The sequence below is a fragment of the Schistocerca cancellata genome, chromosome 2 (genome assembly GCF_023864275.1).
Source record: "Schistocerca cancellata isolate TAMUIC-IGC-003103 chromosome 2, iqSchCanc2.1, whole genome shotgun sequence".
Classification (NCBI taxonomy): Eukaryota; Metazoa; Arthropoda; class Insecta; order Orthoptera; family Acrididae; genus Schistocerca; species Schistocerca cancellata.
In genome coordinates this window covers 820,563,241-820,583,251 of record NC_064627.1, presented here as the reverse complement: position 1 = coordinate 820,583,251, position 20,011 = coordinate 820,563,241, and the positions used below count along the sequence as shown (strand labels likewise).

Genomic DNA, 20,011 nt, shown 5'->3' with positions numbered 1-20,011 from the left:
CATCCCATGGTACGTTTGTTCGTCAATGGTGATGCTGGGATCCAAGATGACAAGACTTCTTTTCATACAGTCGGCATCGCCCAGGACTGGTTTTGTGAGCAAGAGCATGAACTGTCTCATTTTCCTGGCCACCATAGTCACCAGTCCTCAGTATTATTGAGTCTTTGCGGTCTATATTGCTTGCAGTTCTTTAGAGTCCGAATCACTGAAAGACAAATCACTTACTCCATTACCACTGTTGAAAACAGTATTCACAAAACAGGCAAAGGTCCCTAGTTCGAGTCTCGGTCCGGCACACAGTTTTAATCTGCCAGGAAGTTTCATATCAGCGCACGCACCCCTGCAGAGTGAAAATCTAATTCTGGAAACATCCCCCAGGCTGTGTCTAAGCCATGTCTCCGCAATATCCTTTCTTTCAGGAGTTCTAGTCCTGCAAGGTTCGCAGGAGAGCTTCTGTAAAATCTGGAAGGTAGGAGACGAGGTACTGGCGGAAGTAAAGCTGTGAGGACGGGCCGTGAGTCGTGCTTGGGTAGCTCTGATGGTAGAACACTTGCCCGCGAAAGGCAAAGGTCCCGAGCTCGAGTCTCTGTCTGGCACATAGTTTTATTCTGCTAGGAAATTTCAGTATTCACAAGCTTCTGTAATCCCTCTTAACCATCACTACGAACTGCTCTCTTCAGCATTTTGGTTGTTTACTGACTGCGAGATCAGCTACGACGTGACACACGTGATATGTACTTCGTTTTAGAACACATGTAAGAGCCATCTATTAACTAGGAACTGAACTCCCTGTCCGCACATAATGAAGCGGGCATCTGCGAGCTGAGTTCATCATATGTTTTAAATGTTATAGCAACATCCGGCGACTACAGCTCGTCATTTTATGCGATTCGGTTAATCTTCCACATCATCTCTCTAGTGTTAAATTCTGCTACATTTAATCTTTCGTACACCGGTCGTTCAAGATCATAATGTCTGGACAACCGAATGGCAGATGATTATAATGGAAGTGAATGTGACACAAATTCTCTAGAACTTCGGCAGGCGTCGCGTGTCGTACAGAAGTAGAGTGGCACTCGGTTTTACGAGCACAGGGCAGACGTGCTAACTGCTCGTTGCTGGGCTACAGGGCTTGCGTAACGTTCGCCGCAGAATGAGTGTGTCGCCCGTCGCTACAGAGGCAACTTTATGACGTCACGCTGTGGAGGACCGCGCAAGTCCTGACCTAGATGTGTCCCACTCTCCACAGCTGGCGCGCTGACTGTTTAACTAGTACCGTACTGTCACAGATGTAGCGCCTTGTTATTCATTTATTTATGCATTTATGTCATCTGGCAAGATTAGGACCCTTGGGACTCCTCTTGCATCTAATCAGACAGCCTTAGTGTGTCAACAATATAATTAGTACACAAGTAGTACACAGTGGTAACTACACACATCAAAAGAAGTTGTGGATCACCTCGATTCCGAGAGTTCCAGAAGCTGTACGGGAAATTGGAATAGAGATCAACATAAACATCATTTCCGTCCTTTTTATTGCTCATGAAAACCACACATTGCATGTTGTACCACCGTACAGCATTGATGCATGCATGTATTCGGCGTGGCATACTGTTCACAAGTTCAGCAGGGCACTGTTAGTCCAGATTGTCCCACTCCTAAACGGCGATTCGGCGTAGATCCCTCAGAGTGGTTGGTGGGTCACGTCGTCCATAAACAGCCCTTTTCAATCTATGCCAGGCTTGTTCGATAGGGTTCATGTCTGGAGAACATGCTGACCACTGTGGTCGAGCGATGTTGTTATCCTGAAGGAAGTTTATGTGATCGCTCTAAGCTTGTTGACACCAGTGCCTACCAATTTAAATTGTATATTACAGCACTGAGGATGATCACTAAGTGACCGAAAATCGATTTTGCGTTTAATAAAACAAAAAACAAAAATACGACTAATGCTGTCTCTCCTTCCAAGTATATCCATTATCTGGTCGTGGTGCACAGGACACTCCATGGAGTCGCCAATCAACTGAAGGAAGTCATTCACAAGATGTGCACGATGGGGGTGCAAACTGTTGTCCATGAAGACGAATGCCTCGCCAGTATGTTCCCGATATGGTTGCACTATCGGTCGGAGGATGGCATTCACGTATCGTACAGCCGTTACGTCGCCTTCCGTGACCACCAGCGGCGTACGTCGGCCCCACATAATACCACCCCAAAACAAAAGGGAACTTCCAACTCGCTGCACTCGCTGGACAGTGTGTCTAAGGCGTTCAGCCTGACCGGGTTGCCTCCAAACACGTCTCCGACGATTGTCTGGTTGAAGGCATATGCGACAGTCATCGGTAAAGAGAACCTGATGCCGTCCTGACCGGTCCATTCTGCATTTTGTTGGGTCCATCTGCATCGCGCTGCCTGGTGTCGTGGTTGCAAAGATGGACCTCGCCATGGACGTCGGGAGTGATTTTGCGCATCGTGCAGCCCATTGCGCACAGTTTGAGTCGTAACATGACGGTCTGTGGCTGCACGAAAAGCATCATTCAATGTGTGGTGTTGCTGTCAGAGTTCGTCCGAGCCATAATCCGGAGGTAGCGGTCATCCAATGCAGTAATAGCCCTTGTGCTGACTCTCTGTATCTCCTCCAATTCCGAACAACATCGGTTTTGTTCACTCCGAGACGCCTGGTCACTTCACTTGTTGAGAGCCCTTCCTGCGCAAAGTAACAATGCGGACGCGATCGAACCGCGGTATTGATCGTCTAGGCCTGGTTGAACTACAGACAACACGAGCCGTGTACCTCCTTCCTGGTGGAATGACTGGAACTGATCGGCTGTCAACCCCGTCAGTCTAATAGGTGCTGCTCATGCGCAGTTGTTTACATCTTTGGGCGGGTTTAGTGACATTTCTGAACAGTGAAAGGGACTTTGTGTGTGATACAATATCGACAGTCAACGTTTATCTTCAGGAGTTCTGGGAACTGAGGTGATGCAGAACTTGTTTTGTTGTGTGTTTAATGCTGATAGTCACAGTACTGAATAGATGGAAATTCGGAGATATGACTATTCTTAATATTCTTGTGAACAATTTCCTCATTACGTTGTTGTCGGATGTGATTAATGACATACAACAAATATTTGGTAGCCCTACAGTAGGAATTAAGTGTGGAGAAGAAGTTGAATAGTCAGGGAAAGAGCGAGAAATAATAGGAGCACCTTAGCAGAAGAGGTGGAAGGGTAGATAGGAATAGGGAAAGCACTCATTGTTCAACAGAAAGCGAAAGAGATGGGATACGCCGTGAGGGAAGCTACCCGAATGGTAACACATAAAGCTTAATTACCTCTGGAAAGTAGAGTGGTTTTGGACATAGGTCATTGGGTACTTTTTTCCAGATTCATGGTGGGAAAGTAGATGGAGAAAGATTTAGTGTTTCCCACCAGTGGCTAAGAAATCTATGAACAAAACAGAACGCGTGAAAGTCATGTTGCCTGTCCGGTAGCATAGGGATGACTGACGTTATGAGACAACTGAATGTTACTCACACATATTATTCTTGGTTTGTCTCTATTTTGTGCTGTGTTTAACTACATCACTACGCTATTTGACACACCTCCTACTGATACAGCCATAATGTACCGAATTCAGTCTCTAGCTCATTATCTGTAGCTTCTAATTCCTCAGTGGTTCTAATCGTACAGATACCTTTACCGAGAATAAAGCAAAAGATGAAATCTGCACTCTGAGTGAAACAGCCTGTCCTGATACTTACTCGCCCTGAGCCTATTATTTCAACTCCTGTTTCGAAATACAGAGTGATCCGCTGGTGCCAGAAAGTATTCTAGCACTGATGGCAAGCTTTCTTTTAAAAGTCGTTGTAGAGGAGAGGTGCTGGCATAAAGTTTCTGATCACCAGTGTTTGGGCCAATGTCCTGGAGTAAACTCCAAACCTCTCCGCAGTGTCTCATGACTTGAGGGCATGCGACACAGTTGATGGTGTTCCATCGTCAGAATGGGGACGTTAAGCTTATTCAGCAGGCGTAGGCTATGTGCCAGTAGCGGGTATCACCCTCTCCCTCCTCCCATCTCCTCCCATCTCCGCGATTACACTCATCTACACTGTGCAAAATCATATGCGTCACAACTCTCAAGGGGCAATGTGCGCGGAGATACAACACCCTTTGCACCAAGTGGCTGAACGCATACTGTTGGATATCCCAGCCAACAAAGCCATACGACATTTAATTTTTATTCTGAAACGCGAAATGTTTTACATTAGTCTAGAAAAATAGGTTGTAGCTTCTAATGTCTATTTAGAATGATTATCTTCGACAATGTGTATGTGCAGGGGAACAAAGCAGAAATAGACCTCGATGCCACGAGCTTACGGCTTTGTTAACCGTAGACGACGCTACTATCTGGAAGGCGTCTTTTGTACTGCCAGATGCTCACTGGGCAGGATGTGTTAATGCACGGTCCAAATATTGCGTGAGGGAGGGCTATTGTATTATGACTTGTACCTTCGTCGCGAAGTGATTGATTACTGCTCAGCATTTTCATGTCTGCTATTGTTGTCCGCTTCCTCTGGAGCAACAAAGAACCGCTCTTCGGCGTAGAGGTGAGAACGCTGAAATAACCATTGTGACAAATTAAAGCTTTGTAGCGAAGCGAGACACAAATTCCGTTCCCTGCCTTTCGCAGGAAACGCTTTGTCAGCTGAATAGTCAAAGGTTGGCAGCGTAACTCCAACGGATATTCTATGAAGCTCAGGACTCGAGGCAAATTGAGGCGGTCCCTAATGAGTCCCCTGTACAAGAACCTACGCAAAAAACTGAAATTTTTCAGTAGCAACGAATCATCGTAACAACTAGTCATTGGCAGCAGTGTATTAGTCATTAACTGTCTAGTAGCCACTTTGTTGGTATCCCGTTTAGTTTCGAGCTGCTTGACTTTCTGTAATGTTAGTGAATGATGGTACAGCACTCGTGGCGATGGTGAAATTTTGCTTCAAAGTTTTACCTTTATGTAAACTTACGGAGATGATGCTCTAGGTCCAACGTGGTTTAGTAACGGTTAATGGAAAATGTACCTCGACCAGGAAGGCATACTGCCTGAAAAAGTTAAGATCTGCGATCAGCTGCGCAACAACAGTTGTCTAAGGTCAATAAACTCGCAGAAGAGTTTGGAGGCTCATATCAGCGGATGGAGCATGTGCAAAGAAGACAGACTCCGTTTCATGTTACTACTCAGTGCACAGGTCAATGCGTGTAAATAATTTAGTGTAATGGAAGACCTTGCAACCAGTGGCGTATTCAGCGCGTCTGTTTCCATCTTCTACCTTCCCCCTCAAACTGCTTGCTGTCATACTGTTCGTCTCACCATCGAGTGAGATCACGAAGTGCTAAGTCATTAGACTTGGATTCGGGACAGCGTTTCCAGACTGAGTTTTCGAAGTTCCGTTATTGCAGACAAAAAAATACCCCAAAAATCATGCTATTACGGTAACTTTACCCCAATATCTTTTTTCCTTTAAGCTGTTGTTTGTCATCTGTGTTGGCATCTTGAAGAGGAGGAACTGGGTGTTCAGAGCCGTAAAATTATTGTACATATCACAAAAAACGTAGTTCGTGAACTAAAATTTTTAATTTGTAAATAAAAACAATGGCTTGGCCAGAAAAAGAAACTGGTATAGGTGGGTCGCATTTGCTTTCTTCATGGTTTTTTCATTGACCTGTTGATGTAACATCAGCGTACCACCTATACAAGCATCTCAAACGGTCGAAGCTGGGCAGTACACGTCATAGTAACGTCACGGAGAGGTATTACCGCAATGAGCGTCAAGTCTCCCACAAAAGGAAAGGTGAGCGATTGAACTGAAGTTACAGTGACATCTAGTGAATATCTAGAAAACGAAATATGTGTTGCTTGAACCAAGCTATCAGATGGCATAGCAGTAAGGCTAGGTAGATAAAATACTTCCCCAGTTTCCCGGGTACCGAAATTTTCTGCTCCAAAAATTTCCCCGGGGTTTCCGTTTCCCCAAAAGCTCCTCACAAAAAGTATTTTTCCCTAAAATTGATCAAAAATTCCAATCTGGAGTCACTGATTCGGAAAGACGTCCGTTCCGTTTCCAGTACGGCCATCAAAAGTTAGGTGTACTGTGAGGTACAAATGCTGGGATGGTTCCTTTGGAATGGACGCCGCAGATTTCCTTCGCAGCTTACTTTACGTCTCCAGTGATCGTCGATGGGATTTTAAATCCTAATCTTCCCACATCGTACAGATCTTCCGTTTCCTGATGTGTCATTTGTTATTCTTACGGAATTGTACCAGCAAATAAGGAAAACAATTTCTCCAACAACGAGTCAAATAGTAGCTGCAAACCGGAATTTCTTAGTCAAATGAAATTCGCAGTTGCGGGTCTAGTACAGTTCACCATAACGTGGAAAACCTTCAGAATGTACCAGTACCTCCGACCTACCTTCAAAACTGTACTGAAGTTCTCCTGCATACCTTACAGGTCTAGCACTCCAGAAAGCGTCATGAGTCGTGCGGGGAATAGCTCTTTTCGAGTCACGGTCGGTCACAGACTTTTAATCGGCTGGTAAGATACAGAGTGAGAGATTCATTCTCGAAACAATCCCCTAGGCCTTGGCTAAGTCTTCCTTTCTTCCGCGAGTGCTTCTCCTTCAAAGTAAGCAGAAAAAGTTCTGTAAAGCTTGGAAGGAAGCAGAGAGAGATGGAAGATGCAGGGTTCCGGCACACGGTTTTAATGTGGCAGGAAGTTTCACACGAGCATTCGAAGCGTTTGTAAAATTTTGCTTGAAAGTTTTAACTTTTGATGTAAGCATGGGGAAGGGAAAATGCAGAATAAAATATTACTTCTTAAGAACGTGCACAGCTATTTGCCACGATAGTGGTGTGTGGAACGTTGCTGATATCGCATTTGTTCCGCCTGTGTTCCAGGTACATCCACAGCAAGGAGAAGCCGTTCAAGTGCGGGGAGTGCGGCAAGGGCTTCTGCCAGTCTCGCACGCTGGCGGTGCACAAGATCCTGCACATGGAGGAGTCGCCGCACAAGTGCCCCGTGTGCGCGCGCAGCTTCAACCAGCGCTCCAACCTGAAGACGCACCTGCTGACGCACACCGACCACAAGCCGTACGAGTGCAACGCGTGCGGCAAGGTGTTCCGCCGCAACTGCGACCTGCGCCGGCACGCGCTGACGCACGCCGTGGGCGACGTGCCGCCGGGGCCGGACTCGGACTCGCCGCCCCCGCCGCACGCACCTCCCCCGCCGCCCCACGTGCCGCCCCACCTGCCGCCGGGCATGGCGCCGCCCCCACCGCCTCCCACCGCGGGATCTGCCGCCGCCCTGGGGCTGCCGCCGCCCTCGATGCCGCCGCCCCCGCCGCGCTGCCTCACACCACCGCCGCCCCGCACGCCGCCCCCACCGCCGCAGCTGTTTGGTCGCCGTGGCAGCCCGCCGCCTACGACGAGGTGCCACCATAACGTAAGTATTTCGCAGCGTACTGTATTTGTAAGGAACGAGGAACCGCCATTAGATGTTCAAAAATGGCTCTGAGCACTATGGGACTTAACTTCTGAGGTCATCAGTCCCTTAGAACTTAGAACTACTTAAACACAACTAACCTAAGGACTCTCACACATCCATGGCCGAGGCCGAGGCCGTAGCTGTCGAGCGGCCATTACATGTCCGGGATGATAAATCTGAGGTAACATGACCACATTTAACCATGTTATATGGGTGATATTTCAGAGTTACCACCGTTTTGCAAGTTTTTTTTATGAAGTAATGTATACTGCAACAATCAGGTTATGAGAATTTGTGCACAAAAGAAACACTGTCTGAATACAAGTTTAGAAAAATGTGTAATCCCAAGTTGCACTGACATGGTAGCAGAAAGAGCGCTAAACCGAGACTACAGTGCATACTAAAGACATTATTCATATGCTGCTGCCGACAATGACAGGCGTTCATGTTGTTGAACGTTTCCTCCGCGAACGGCTGGTGACATCACTCTAAATCGTCGTCACTCGTCATGGGAAACGTCGCTCGTTAAGCGAGCCATTTTTTTTAGCATTTATTTTGGTAGTTATGCGAATTGTGCGTTATTGGAGGTGCACGTTAAGCGAGGTTTCACTGTACGTCTTTATTGCACTCACAGCGCCAGATTTGCACCTGGTGGCCAAACTTGGAACTAACTTTTTTTTTCAGCGTGAATCGGTTCAACATGCACACATTAGAATGTCAACGAAGTTTCTATGATAATTACAGCCGAAATTGAACCTCTATGAGTGGCTGGACTTCATACATTACCACAAAGTGTAACGATGACGGATATAGTGTGCAACGTTCGCTGTTGTCAGAGCCTCCATACGTGAGAAAGTCCATCATGAATCCTGTTCGCAGAATCGGGACTCGTCAGTAAAGATGATGTGTCCAGTGGTGTCGTAGAGCGCATCACTGGCGGCTCTAAATTTGGCAGCATAAGTGCGCAGAAACGTGAAAAGTCTATTGAGACCCTGCAATACTGCACGCTAGCGAGTGATGTCTAGTATGGAGTCCCACAACACTTGCAGTCGAGGCTGGACAATGTGCCTGGGTAACAGCGAAGCGGCAAGGTTGACCCCTTTCATGCTCAGCTGTGTTCGACTCTCTATCCATTTGATATTCTAATCCTGTTATACACAGATCAACAAAAGTTTACAATCCCCCCGGTTCCCGGAACTCTTGAAGATAGACGTTGACTGTGGACATTGTATCACCGACACAGTCCCTTTCACTGTTCAGATATGTCACTAAACCCGCCCAAAGATGTAAACAACCACGCATGAGCAGCGCCTATTAGGCGGAGGGGGTCCGACTCCACCAGGAAGGAGGTACACGACTCGTGTTATCTGTACCTCAACCATGCCTAGACGGTCAATACAGCTTTTCGATGGCGCCCGCATTGTTACATTGCGCCAGGAAGGGCTCTCAACAGGGGAAGTGTCGAGGCGTCTCGGAATGAACCAAAGCGATGTTGTTCGAGACAGGAACTGTCGTTGACATGCATCGCTGAGGCCGCCCAAGGGCTACTACTACATTCGTCGACTGCTACCTACGGATTGTGGCTCGGAGGAACCCTGACAGCAACGCCACCATGTTGAATAATGCTTTTCATGCAGCCACAGGACGTCATGTTACGACTCAATCTGTGCGCAATAGGTTGCATGATGTGCAACTTCGCTCCCGACGTCCATGGCGAGGTTCATTTTTGCAACCACGATACCATGCAGCGCGGTACAGATAGGTCCAAAACATGCCGAATGGACCGGTCAAGATTGGCATCAGGTTTTCTTCACCGAACAGTTTCGCACACGCCTTCAACCAGACAAATGTCGGAGACGTGTCTGGAGGCAACCCGATCAGGCTGAACGCCTGAGACACACTGTCCAGCGAGTGCAGCAAGGTGGAGGTTCGCTGCTGTTTTGGGATGGCATTATGTGGGGCCGACGTATACCGCTGGTAGTCACGGAAGGCGCCGTAACAGCTGCACGATACGTGTATGCCACCTCCCGACCGATAGTGCAACCATATCGGCAGCATGTTGACGAGGCATTCGTTTTCATGGATGACAATTCGCGCCCCCATCGTGGACATCTTGTGAATGACGTCCTTTAGGTCGGCCGGAGTGGCCGAGCGATTCTAGGCGCTACAGTCTGGAATAGCGCGACCACTACGGTCGCAGGTTCGAATCCTGCCTCGGGCATGGATGTGTGTGATGTCCTTAGGTTAGTTAGGTTTAAGTAGTTCTAAGTTCTAGGGGACTGATGACCTTAGAAGTTAAGTCCCATAATGCTCAGAGCCATTTTGAACCATTTTTGAACGTCCTTCAGGGTAACAACATCGCTCGACTAGACTGGCCAGCATGTACGCCAGACATGAACCCTGCTAGACGGCAAATGTTCCAAAAAAAAAAAAAAAAGTTTCAAATGTCTCTGAGCACTATGGGACTTAACAGCGGAGGTCATCAGTCCCCTAGAACTTATAACTACTTAAACCTAACTAACCTAAGGACGTCACACACATCCGTGCCCGAGGCAGGATTCAAACCTGCGACCGTAGCGGTCGCGCTGTTCCAGACTAAAGCGCTTAGAACCGCTCGGCCACCCCGGCCGGCGGCAAATGTTCCATATGATGGGAAATAAATAAATAAGTAAATAAATAAATAAGTAGATAAACTGAAATAATTCTGTCATCCATGAAAAAAGATTACTAAGGACAATTGAGACAAGGTAGGTATCAGACATTGGAATAGATGCAGAAATGGCTTGGCTCTGAGCACTATGCGACTTAACTTCTGAGGTCATCAGTCGCCTAGAACTTAGAACTAATTAAACCTAACTAACCTAAGGACATCACACACATCCATGCCCGAGGCAGGATTGGAACCTGCGACCGTAGCGGTCGCTCGGCTCCAGACTGTAGCGTCTAGAGCCGCACGGCCAATCCAGCCGGCTAGATGCAGAAATATTTCTTCAAGAAAATACTCCACGTTTGTCAGATATTAAAGAAAAAATTCCTGGAAAGTTACGTCTGGAGCACTGTGCTGAATGTGATCTCTGACGTCGTGTAGGCCGTCGTTTAGGTGTCGCGGAATTCTAATGGTGCCATCTCTCTACGTAAATGCCATCGTGGGATTTGCTGATGAGAATGTTGACTCATTTAGAGGCAAACTGCAATATTGTATTCAAAGATCACTAGAGGGAAAAAATGATTTGCACTTTAGTAAGCAGTGGTATGCCTATCCAGCACTTTTTATTTTCAGTAGACTTACAGCAGAACGGGAAGAACTTGACTGATAAGCCCCAAATCTTCAAATCTGATATGACAAGTTTGCTTGTGGCACACTCCTTTTAAACTGTACTCGGAATAATTGAGAACCTCTGTATGTACTGTGTTATTTTCCCGTATATGCTGTCACATTTTGTTCGTGTTTTATTAATTCTTTCGTTTATAAATTTTTTTAAACTTCTCTCTGTAAACTACGGCATGTACTGACTTATTCTTTGACCAAGTTACTTTGGTTCATGCGATCCCACATAACCATATAAATAAACCAAACAAACAAAAATAAAAAGGAGACGTTTTATTTCGCAGTCATTGCGCCGCGCACTGTCCTAAAGTTTTAACGGCAGCAGCAGCAGCAGCAGTCGTTCTGTCCGCAACGAATTGCCTTCAGAACTGCAGTAGGAAGACAATTATCGCAGGCCTGGACCAATGGCAAGTGTCTTGGCCTGTGACTTAAAATCACTTCGCCACGACGTATAATTACCGCCAGTCAACGCCGGTTCTTCCCGACGCCTCCACAGGGAATAGCGAAGCTCGGGTATAATGAGAGTTACTTTGAAGGAGAAACTATTCCGTGTTCACGGCTGCAAATTATCGCCTAAGCCATACACGTGTGTATCATTATACAAATCCTGTTTTAGTGTTCCCTAATAACCGGTGGTAGATTGTCTTCGACAATTTAAATCCATTTTATCTCTGAGGTGCTAGTCTCGCAGCACTGTGGGAGAAGCTTTGCAATAATTAAAAGTAAGGAGAGAAACTTGTGACAAGTTCAGGCTGTGTGTCAGTCTGTGAGGTATGTCGAATGGAGGAATTGGGCGTAGTCTACTGCCTGCAAAATGCAGTGCTCCGGTACGAATTCTGGCCCACCATACAGTTTTAACTCGTCTTGTATAGTTAACGCAACCCTGTTCTGCATACAGCAACAGAACTCATTTTCTGTGTGGTAATGAATGGCGTCCTGATCTTCAAGGCTCCAACCGCGCAAGTTGGCAGTGGAAAGACACTGGGCTCTATTTCGGAAAGGCAGCGGTCCAAATCCCTGTCTGATCGTCCACACCATCCTAACGCTGGGATTGTTGATTGATTTCACACGCTATCGTTTCCTAACCGCAACTCATAGTACACCTCTGATGGGATCGTTGCGACGGGACGTTACACCCTAAGCTCCCTACCGTCGCCTTTAAGCTTTATACGAGTGACTGAATTGATTTCTTGAATATTCTGACATCGAGATCTTCATATTCACTCAAAGGAATTGTTATGAAAATCGTAAGAAATTCCAGTTCTTGGAACAAAATAAAGGAAGTTGATCGGAAGGGAAATCATAGAATTTTAGGTTCTATAGAAACAGCAGCTGACAGGTTTCCTCTACAAATAAATGAACTTAGCACTTTGTCCCTCAATGAAATTGTTTCTGTCTTTAAGGACAGTTGAGGTAGGGTTATTCGGCCCGCCTGGTTAGCCGAGCGGTCTAAGGCACGGCTTTCCGAAGTGGGAAGGAGCGCCTGGTCCCCGGTACGAATCCGCCCGGCGGACTTGTGTCGAGGTCCGGAGAGCCGGCCAGTCTGTGGATGGTTTTTAGGCGGTTTTCCATCTCCCTCGGCGAATGAGGGCTGGTTCCCCTTATTCCGCCACAGCTACACTATGTCGGCGATTGCTGCGCAAACACATTCTCCACGTACGTGTACACAACTATTACTCTACCACGCAAAAATAGGGATTACATTCGTCTGGTATGAGACGTTCCCGGGGGGGGGGGGGGTGAATTCACCGGGGGCCAAACCCGAATGGTTCGTGTGGGGTGGCGGAGGGGTGGAAATTTGTGCCGGTCAAGGACTCCGGTAGTCATTGTGGGGTGGACCACTGCGGCTGCGGCGGGGTCAGAGCCTCTCCGTCGTATCTAGGTCCCCGGTTAACATACAATACAATACAATTGGGTTATTCACAGATATGTAAAGTTTATGTAACTGAGTGTTTTCTGTCCAGTCAGTCATGTCCAATAGAGCAGACAACACACAGGATGACGCGGCCTGTACTTCATTTTCTGAAATAAACTAGGAGGGACTAAAAGAAAAAGGGTAGGTGGGAAACCATTACTCCCAGCCACTTAGGGCATTGCGGTATTGCAAGGGCGAAAGTGGAAATTTGTGCCGGAGAAGGACTCAAACCAGGATGTTCCAATTCTCTAGAACGCTTGCCTTATCCGTCCCAGCTATCCGGACACGTCTCTCATCCGACCCAAATTCTCATCTTCTCACAAGCTGCATTGTAGCGTCTCTCGTCCATTACACCTTCTACTCGCAAATTCTATCCGCACAGTAACATATGTCATATAGAGCCACCTCACTCGCTAATACTTGGTGAACATTAATGGCCGGCCGGTGTGACCGAGCGGTTCTAGGCGCTACAGTCTGGAACCGCGCGACCGCTACGGTCGCAGGTTCGAATCCTGCCTCGGGCATGGATGTGTGTGATGTCCTTAGGTTAGTTAGGTTTAAGTAGTTCTAAGTTCTAGGGGACTGATGACCTCAGCAGTTAAGTCCCATAGTGCTCAGAGCCATTTGAACCATTTGAACATCAATGAAACCGACAAACCGGAGGAACGGATTCCTGACTGGAAATGGAGGATGAAAGTTCCTGTGAACTTGTGTCCGGAAATGGACTGTGTGCGTGCGACGACGACACAGTACAGAGCTGTATCGCATCCACGTCACAACGGATATTCAAAGCGGCTTCCATGGGGTTGCAAGTGATAGGGATAGTAGCGGTTGTCATGCAGGATACACTTAATCGGACTTTGACTTACACCATTTGGCGGGCCGCTTGGATGGAGCTTGTACTAGGGTTCGTCTCAATATCCTGTAGAACCCGGTCCTCCAGGTCTGGTATACGCACAGTCCGCCGCCTCCCTGCACGTTCGTCTGTCTGAAAGGACCCATGATCAGACAAATGCCCAAAAAGGGGCTGAAATGTTGTATGATGTGGTTGCTGTCTGTGAAGATACTTGTTTTAGTATAGCTGTACTTCCTCTCGGCCGTTTCCATCTGCTTGGCCGTACACAAACGCCATCTCGGGTTGTTCCCGACCAAAATAACGGACAATTCTGCTGCTTAAATCCGCTGAATCCATCACACAGCTTGCAGCGCACAAGGAACACACGGCATGTGGTCAGTGGAACATTCATTCATCAATGCCATCTACCGTGACAACGGTGCATTTTCGGACTAGTGTTCATAAGACCTTTTTTCCTACGTTTCCAGTCAGACGTCCATCCATGTATATGTCGGTTTCATTAATGTTCATCCTGTATTAATGTAGACTAACTGAGTGTTGTCTGTACTGTTGGCTATATGAGTATGTAACGAGGACAGTTCCTTTCAGTCGATTCTACATGTGTTGGGGAAGTCAGTCTTTTTGTAAGTGTTTTCTAAGTGGAGGGTCGTTTCCCTTTCTGTCTTGCCTTACTTACAAGGGAAACTCCCCATAGCAACCCCTCAGATTTGATAGTAAAATGGTCCAGTGGATAGCCCATCAAAAACCGAACACAGATCAAGCATGAAAACAGGAAGATCTAGCGATTTGTGAGAAAAGAAGGAAAATAGAAACAGCTCAAGATGTGAAACATCGAGGGTATTGCAAGAACAGCGGCGTAGTGGTTGTGTGGTCATGGTTTTAGGCTTCAAAGCGGGAGATCCGTGTTCACTCTCCGTCTCGCCCTTTTTTTCAAAAAATTATGAACTTCTTGTCCGGTAATTCATATAGTATGAATTTCGTACTATTCATTGGGTAAAAAAATATAAGTCATGCGGTAAGAAAATACACTGAATCATCAGAGCAACTGGTATGGGCATACAGAGATGTGTAAAGAGACAGAATACGCTTATGTGAGACAACAAGTGTCCGGCGCAGTTCTTAGATCGGTTACTGCTGCTACAATGGCAGGTTATCAATATTTAAGAGGGTTCGAACGTTCTGTTATAGTCGGCGCACGAGCGATGGGACACAGCATCTTCGATGTAGCGATGAAATTGGGATTTTCCCGTACGCCTATTTCACGAGTGTACCGTGAATATCAGGAATCCGCTAAGACATCAAATCTCCAACACTGCTGCGGCCGGAAAAAAATCCTGCAAGAACGAGACCAACAGCGACTGGAGAGAATCGTTAAACGTGATAGAAGTGCATCCCTTCTGCAAATTGCTGCAGATTTCAATGCGGGGTCAACAACAAGTGTGGTAGTGTGAACCATTCAACGAAACATCATCGATATGGGCTTTCGTAGGCGAAGGCCCACCCGTGTACCCTTGATGACTGCACGACACAAAGCTTTACGCCTCGCCTGGGTCCGTCAACACTGACATTGGACGTTTGATGACTGGCAACGTGTTTCCTTGTCGGACGAGTCTCGTTTCAAGTTGTATCGAGCCAATGGACGTGTACGGGTATGGAGGCAACCACATGAATCCGTGGACCCCATGTCAGCAGGGGACTGTTCAACCTGGTGGAGGCCCTGTAATGGGTGGGGCGTGTGCAGCTGGAGCGATATGGGACCTCTGAAACGTTTAGATACGATTCTAACAGTTGACAACTACATAAGCATCCTGTCTGATCACGTGCATGAATTCACGTCCATTGTGCGGACTTGGGCAATTCCAGCAGGACAATGCGACACCCACACGTCCAGAATTGCTACAGAGCGGCTCCAGGAACACTCTTCTGAGTTTAAACACTTCCGCTCACCACAAAATTCCCCAGGCATATCTGGGAGCATATCTGGGATGCGTTGCAATGTGCTGCTCAGAGGAGATCTCCAGCACCTCATATTATTACGGATTTATGGAGAGACCTGCAGGAGTCATGGTATGTTTCCTCGACATTAGTCGAGTCCATGCCACGTCGTGTTGCGGTACTTCTGCGTGGTTCTAGGAGCCTTACATGATATTAGGCACGTGTACCACTTTGTTTGGCTTTTCAGTGTATTACTGTCGCAAGTAAATGTGACGAGCAGTGAGAGTAGAAGACCTGCCTCGTAGATATCGCACACGAATGAAGACAACAATTAAATGGGTGTGAACTGGGTTACAACAAAGTAATTCAAGAGTCATAACTTCCCAAATGGAAAGCAGGTGTCATAACATGTGGTACTTGTGTAGAACAAATACATACACACATCTGGAGGTCCCTTCCTTACACTTCGCTGTTGCAAACGGACGTTACACCACGACACAGACACAAATTTGAAAACAGCGAACAGACACGTCATTGACTGGACGGACAGTTTATAGTTTTGTGAAAAAAAAAAGAAAAATATGAGGTATGAGGGTCTCCCTGTTCGCAGTCCAACTCCGTGACCACATAACCACGACACCGTCGCTATTTAGGTTTTTTGTTGACAGTACATACTGTCCGTTTGTGAATGGGTATGGTTTACTGACTAGAAGACCGTTCATGTTTTCAAGGTCTCCTGCAAGCTGCTGAAAAGTGTCCTGTGTTAAATATAGCTTGTAGTTTCTAGAATTCCTCGCCATTCTCGAGATGCCTAGTTCTCATGCTTCTTACAAGCGAACCTCCCCATCGCACCACCCCTCAGATTTAGTTATTTGGCATAGTGGATAGGCCTTGAAAAACTGAACACAGATCAATCGAGAAAACAGGAAGAAGTTGTGTGGAACTATGAAAAAAATAAGCAAAATATACAAACTGAGTAGTCCATGCGCAAGATAGGCAACATCAAGGATAATCGTGGTCCCGTGGTTAGCGTGAGCAGCTGCGGAATGAGAGGTCCTTGGTTCAAGTCTGCCCTCGAATGAAAATTTTAATTTTCAGACCATTATCAAAGTTCAGGCACTCACACATAATCAACTTCGCTCTCCAAAATTCCAGGACATGTTCAGATTTGCTTGGAAATACGCAGGATTTGACGGTCTACACACGGAACAATTTGAAAACGTTAAAAACATATGTTTTGACAGAGGACAGGGAAAACTGTGCGACTGTGAAGCTGTTGCATTCATTTGTTGCAGTTTATGTGGCAAACTCTTATGTTTTCATCACTTTTTTGGGAGTGATTATCACATCCACAAGAAAACCTAAATCTGGCAAGATAGAAGAATCTTTTTACCCATTCGCCAAGTGTATAAGTTAGGTGGGTCGACAACATATTCCTGTCATGTGACGCACATGCCGTCACCAGTGTCGTACAGAATATATCAGACGTGTTTTCCTGTGGAGGAATCGGTTGACCTATGACCTTGCGATCAAATGGTTTCGGTTCCCATTGGAGATGCTCATCCTTTCGTCTACTAATCGCAGGGTTTTGCGGTGCGGTCACAAAACACAGACACTAAACTTATTACAGTGAACAGAGACGTCAATGAACGAACGGACAAATCATAACTTCAAGAAAGTAAAGAAAATAAACTTTTCACTCGACGGGAGACTTGAACCAAGGACCTCTCGTTCCGCAGCTGGTCACGCTAACCACGGGACCACGACGCTCCTGAGCTCATACTCTCCTTGATGTTGGCTATGTTGCGCATGGACTACTCAATTTGTATATTTTGCTTATTTTTTCATAGTTCCACACAACGTCTTCCTGTTTTCTCGATTGATTTGTGTTCAGTTTTTCAAGGCCTATCCACTGTGCCATATTATTTTAGTTATAATTAAATCTGAGGGGGGTGCGATCGGAGCCGGCCGGAGGGGCCGAGCGGTTAAAGGCACTACAGTCTGGAACCGCGCGACCGCTACGGTCGCAGGTTCGAATCCTGCCTCGGGAATGGATGTGTGTGATGTCCTTAGGTTAGTTAGGTTTAAGTAGTTCTAAGTTCTAGGGGACTTATGACCACAGCAGTTGAGTCCCATAGTGCTCAGGGCCATTTGAACCATTTGGTGCGATCGGGAGGTTCCCTTGTTAGAAAGTTACCTTAACGATTAGGAAACCCGTAAATGTAAAAATATGATCTACTTAACTAATATGTGGTTTCCTCTTGGACCCACGCCCCGTAGTTCAACAGTTGAATACTGATGTCGCTCCTTATCCGCCTTTGCAGGAGGGTAGCGGCTACACGATGCGGCCCTCGTGGCACCGGCCGCAGCTGCACATCCGGCGGGACCTGCACCCGCCGCCGCCACCGCCCCCGAGCGCCACTGTCACCAGCGGCAGCAGCGCCGCCCCCGCTGCCACGTCCGCCCCCGAGTCGCTGCTGTTCCGACGGCGGCCGCCAGAACCGCCAGACATCTCACCGCCTCCACCGCAGCAGCCGCCGAGGCCTTCGGCGCCACTGCCAGCTCCGCCCCCGCCACCCCCACCGCCGCCGCCTAGAGAGACGCCGTCCGCCGCCCCCAGAGAGACGCCGCCTCCTCCGACCGTTCCACCTCCGGCGCCGCCGCCGTCGCAGTCGCAGCCCTCCACTTCCAAGACGGAACCCCCGCAACCGCCTCCGCCGCTCCGACCTCCGCAGCAGAGGCCGCCCACCAGCAAGATGCACGGCTTCAGCATCGAGGAGATCATGCGGCGCTGACGCGGCTCGCCGCCCCCTGCCGCCGCCCCCGACGCGCTGTCCCCCTGTCTGATCTCAAATACGGCTTCCTCTGACAGAACAGCGGGCCGGGCCGGACGTTCCCTGCTAGCGTGTGTTTGGAACTGTCACCTGGTTACACCCAGTAACTATAGAAACACGGTGCAACCAAGTACTGTCGGCAAAACAATTGATCCACGGAATTCTCTGTTACTGATGTTTCCTTTCTAATGTAAAGACCGAAATATTTTGTGGTCGTTCCATCAGCAGGTATTTTCCTTCAGAATGTCGTCGTGTTGCTGTTCCGGAAACCATTGTAGGAGCACTTTGTACAAAATACGAGCTTGACAACATCGTGTGCTGTTTGATTGAAGACAATGTTTCCAGAGCGACGTTAGCTGTTGCTTGTGAATTGTGTTAGATTTATCTTTCACATAGTGGTGGAATAGAAGGCAATCTCGTGTTGCAGATAGGTTTCTAATCGTAAATCTATGGTTGTCTCGACTATAAAGAACTGCCTGCTGTGAACGTCCCTTCGAACTTAATGTAACAGAGGCGTAGCTTTGAGAACGATTCAGTTTGTGAAGTGTTTAGAAGGTTTTGCCTTAGCCTGTTGGTGGAAGAACTGAAACATTATATTAACACACGTTCTTATTTCACACGTTGCAGTCTGAGAGGTCGTTATACTTTATGGAAGTTATCGTGTTGGCCGGAGAATGAAACAAGGAGAAGATAGACATACGTATATGAATATAGTAATTAGTCCCCTGAAGTGCTAAAGGAGAGGTGCTTGTGCTTCTTCAATCCATTCACATATATTACTCCAAAATTAATTGGACGACAAGGTGGTTTTTGAAAAGTGCAGCTGTTTACGACTGTTTGTGCTTTGTGACATGAAGATATTTGCCCGAATGAAGTGAGAGGAAAAAATGCGCTTGTTTCGCCTCCTGTGTGTTTCTCCTCTCCCTCTCTTTCTACCATCTTTCATCCCAGTGGAATGTTTCGCATGCGTTTTCCATATAGGAAACTTGTCCACCCACAGTGTTGTTTGTGTTGTGCAGCGTACTTGTCCGACTGCAATACACTCACATTCGTCAACATGATTCCTTTATTTAATCTTTCTAGCGAGAGTGGACCCCCCCTGCACCATGTAAACTACGAATTCCAATCCATCCCAGTTCCAAAGAAGCTCTTCCACATATTAAGTGCGAGGAAGTGTTGAAGTAGAACAGAATGTTACGTAAATAGTGAAGTGGGTGTTTTCGAAGTGATTTTGGGAGTGGCCTTCAGTGCAACAAACTTCGCAACGGCAACGAAGAAATGAAGCTCAATTTAATATTTATTTCACCGTTTTATGACATTTGTACAGCTTATTTGTGTTGGTAGTTCCTTAATTTGTTGTTTTGTTTATAGGTTTACTGTTACCTTAGTGGTGTGGTAGTTCCAGAGTTACTTGGATGGACAGATACGACGGGAGCGGAAGTGTATATAGTAGCTGTGCTTGCTGGATACTCATCTCTTACTTGGGGCTAATGTCAAGGGAACAGAATATGTAGAAGCTTGAATTTGGTGTTCGATAAGCAGAATAAAATGTAAAATCGTACCAAATGTACTAATGAAATGTGTTGCTGTTAATGTACAA

General features: G+C 47.0%; 1 protein-coding gene across 1 annotated transcript in view; it reads left to right on the top strand.

Moving 5' to 3' along the window:
- The window catches only part of LOC126158923 (protein bowel-like), a 283,609-nt gene extending 265,237 nt beyond the window's left edge, over positions 1–18,372 (top strand). The window contains exons 3-5 of the mRNA XM_049916476.1: positions 6,958–7,272; positions 12,275–12,284; positions 17,902–18,372. Coding sequence (XP_049772433.1) covers positions 6,958–7,272; positions 12,275–12,284; positions 17,902–18,372 — 796 coding nt within the window. The remainder of the gene's footprint in view (positions 1–6,957; positions 7,273–12,274; positions 12,285–17,901) is intronic.
- The last annotated feature ends 1,639 nt before the right edge of the window (positions 18,373–20,011 follow it).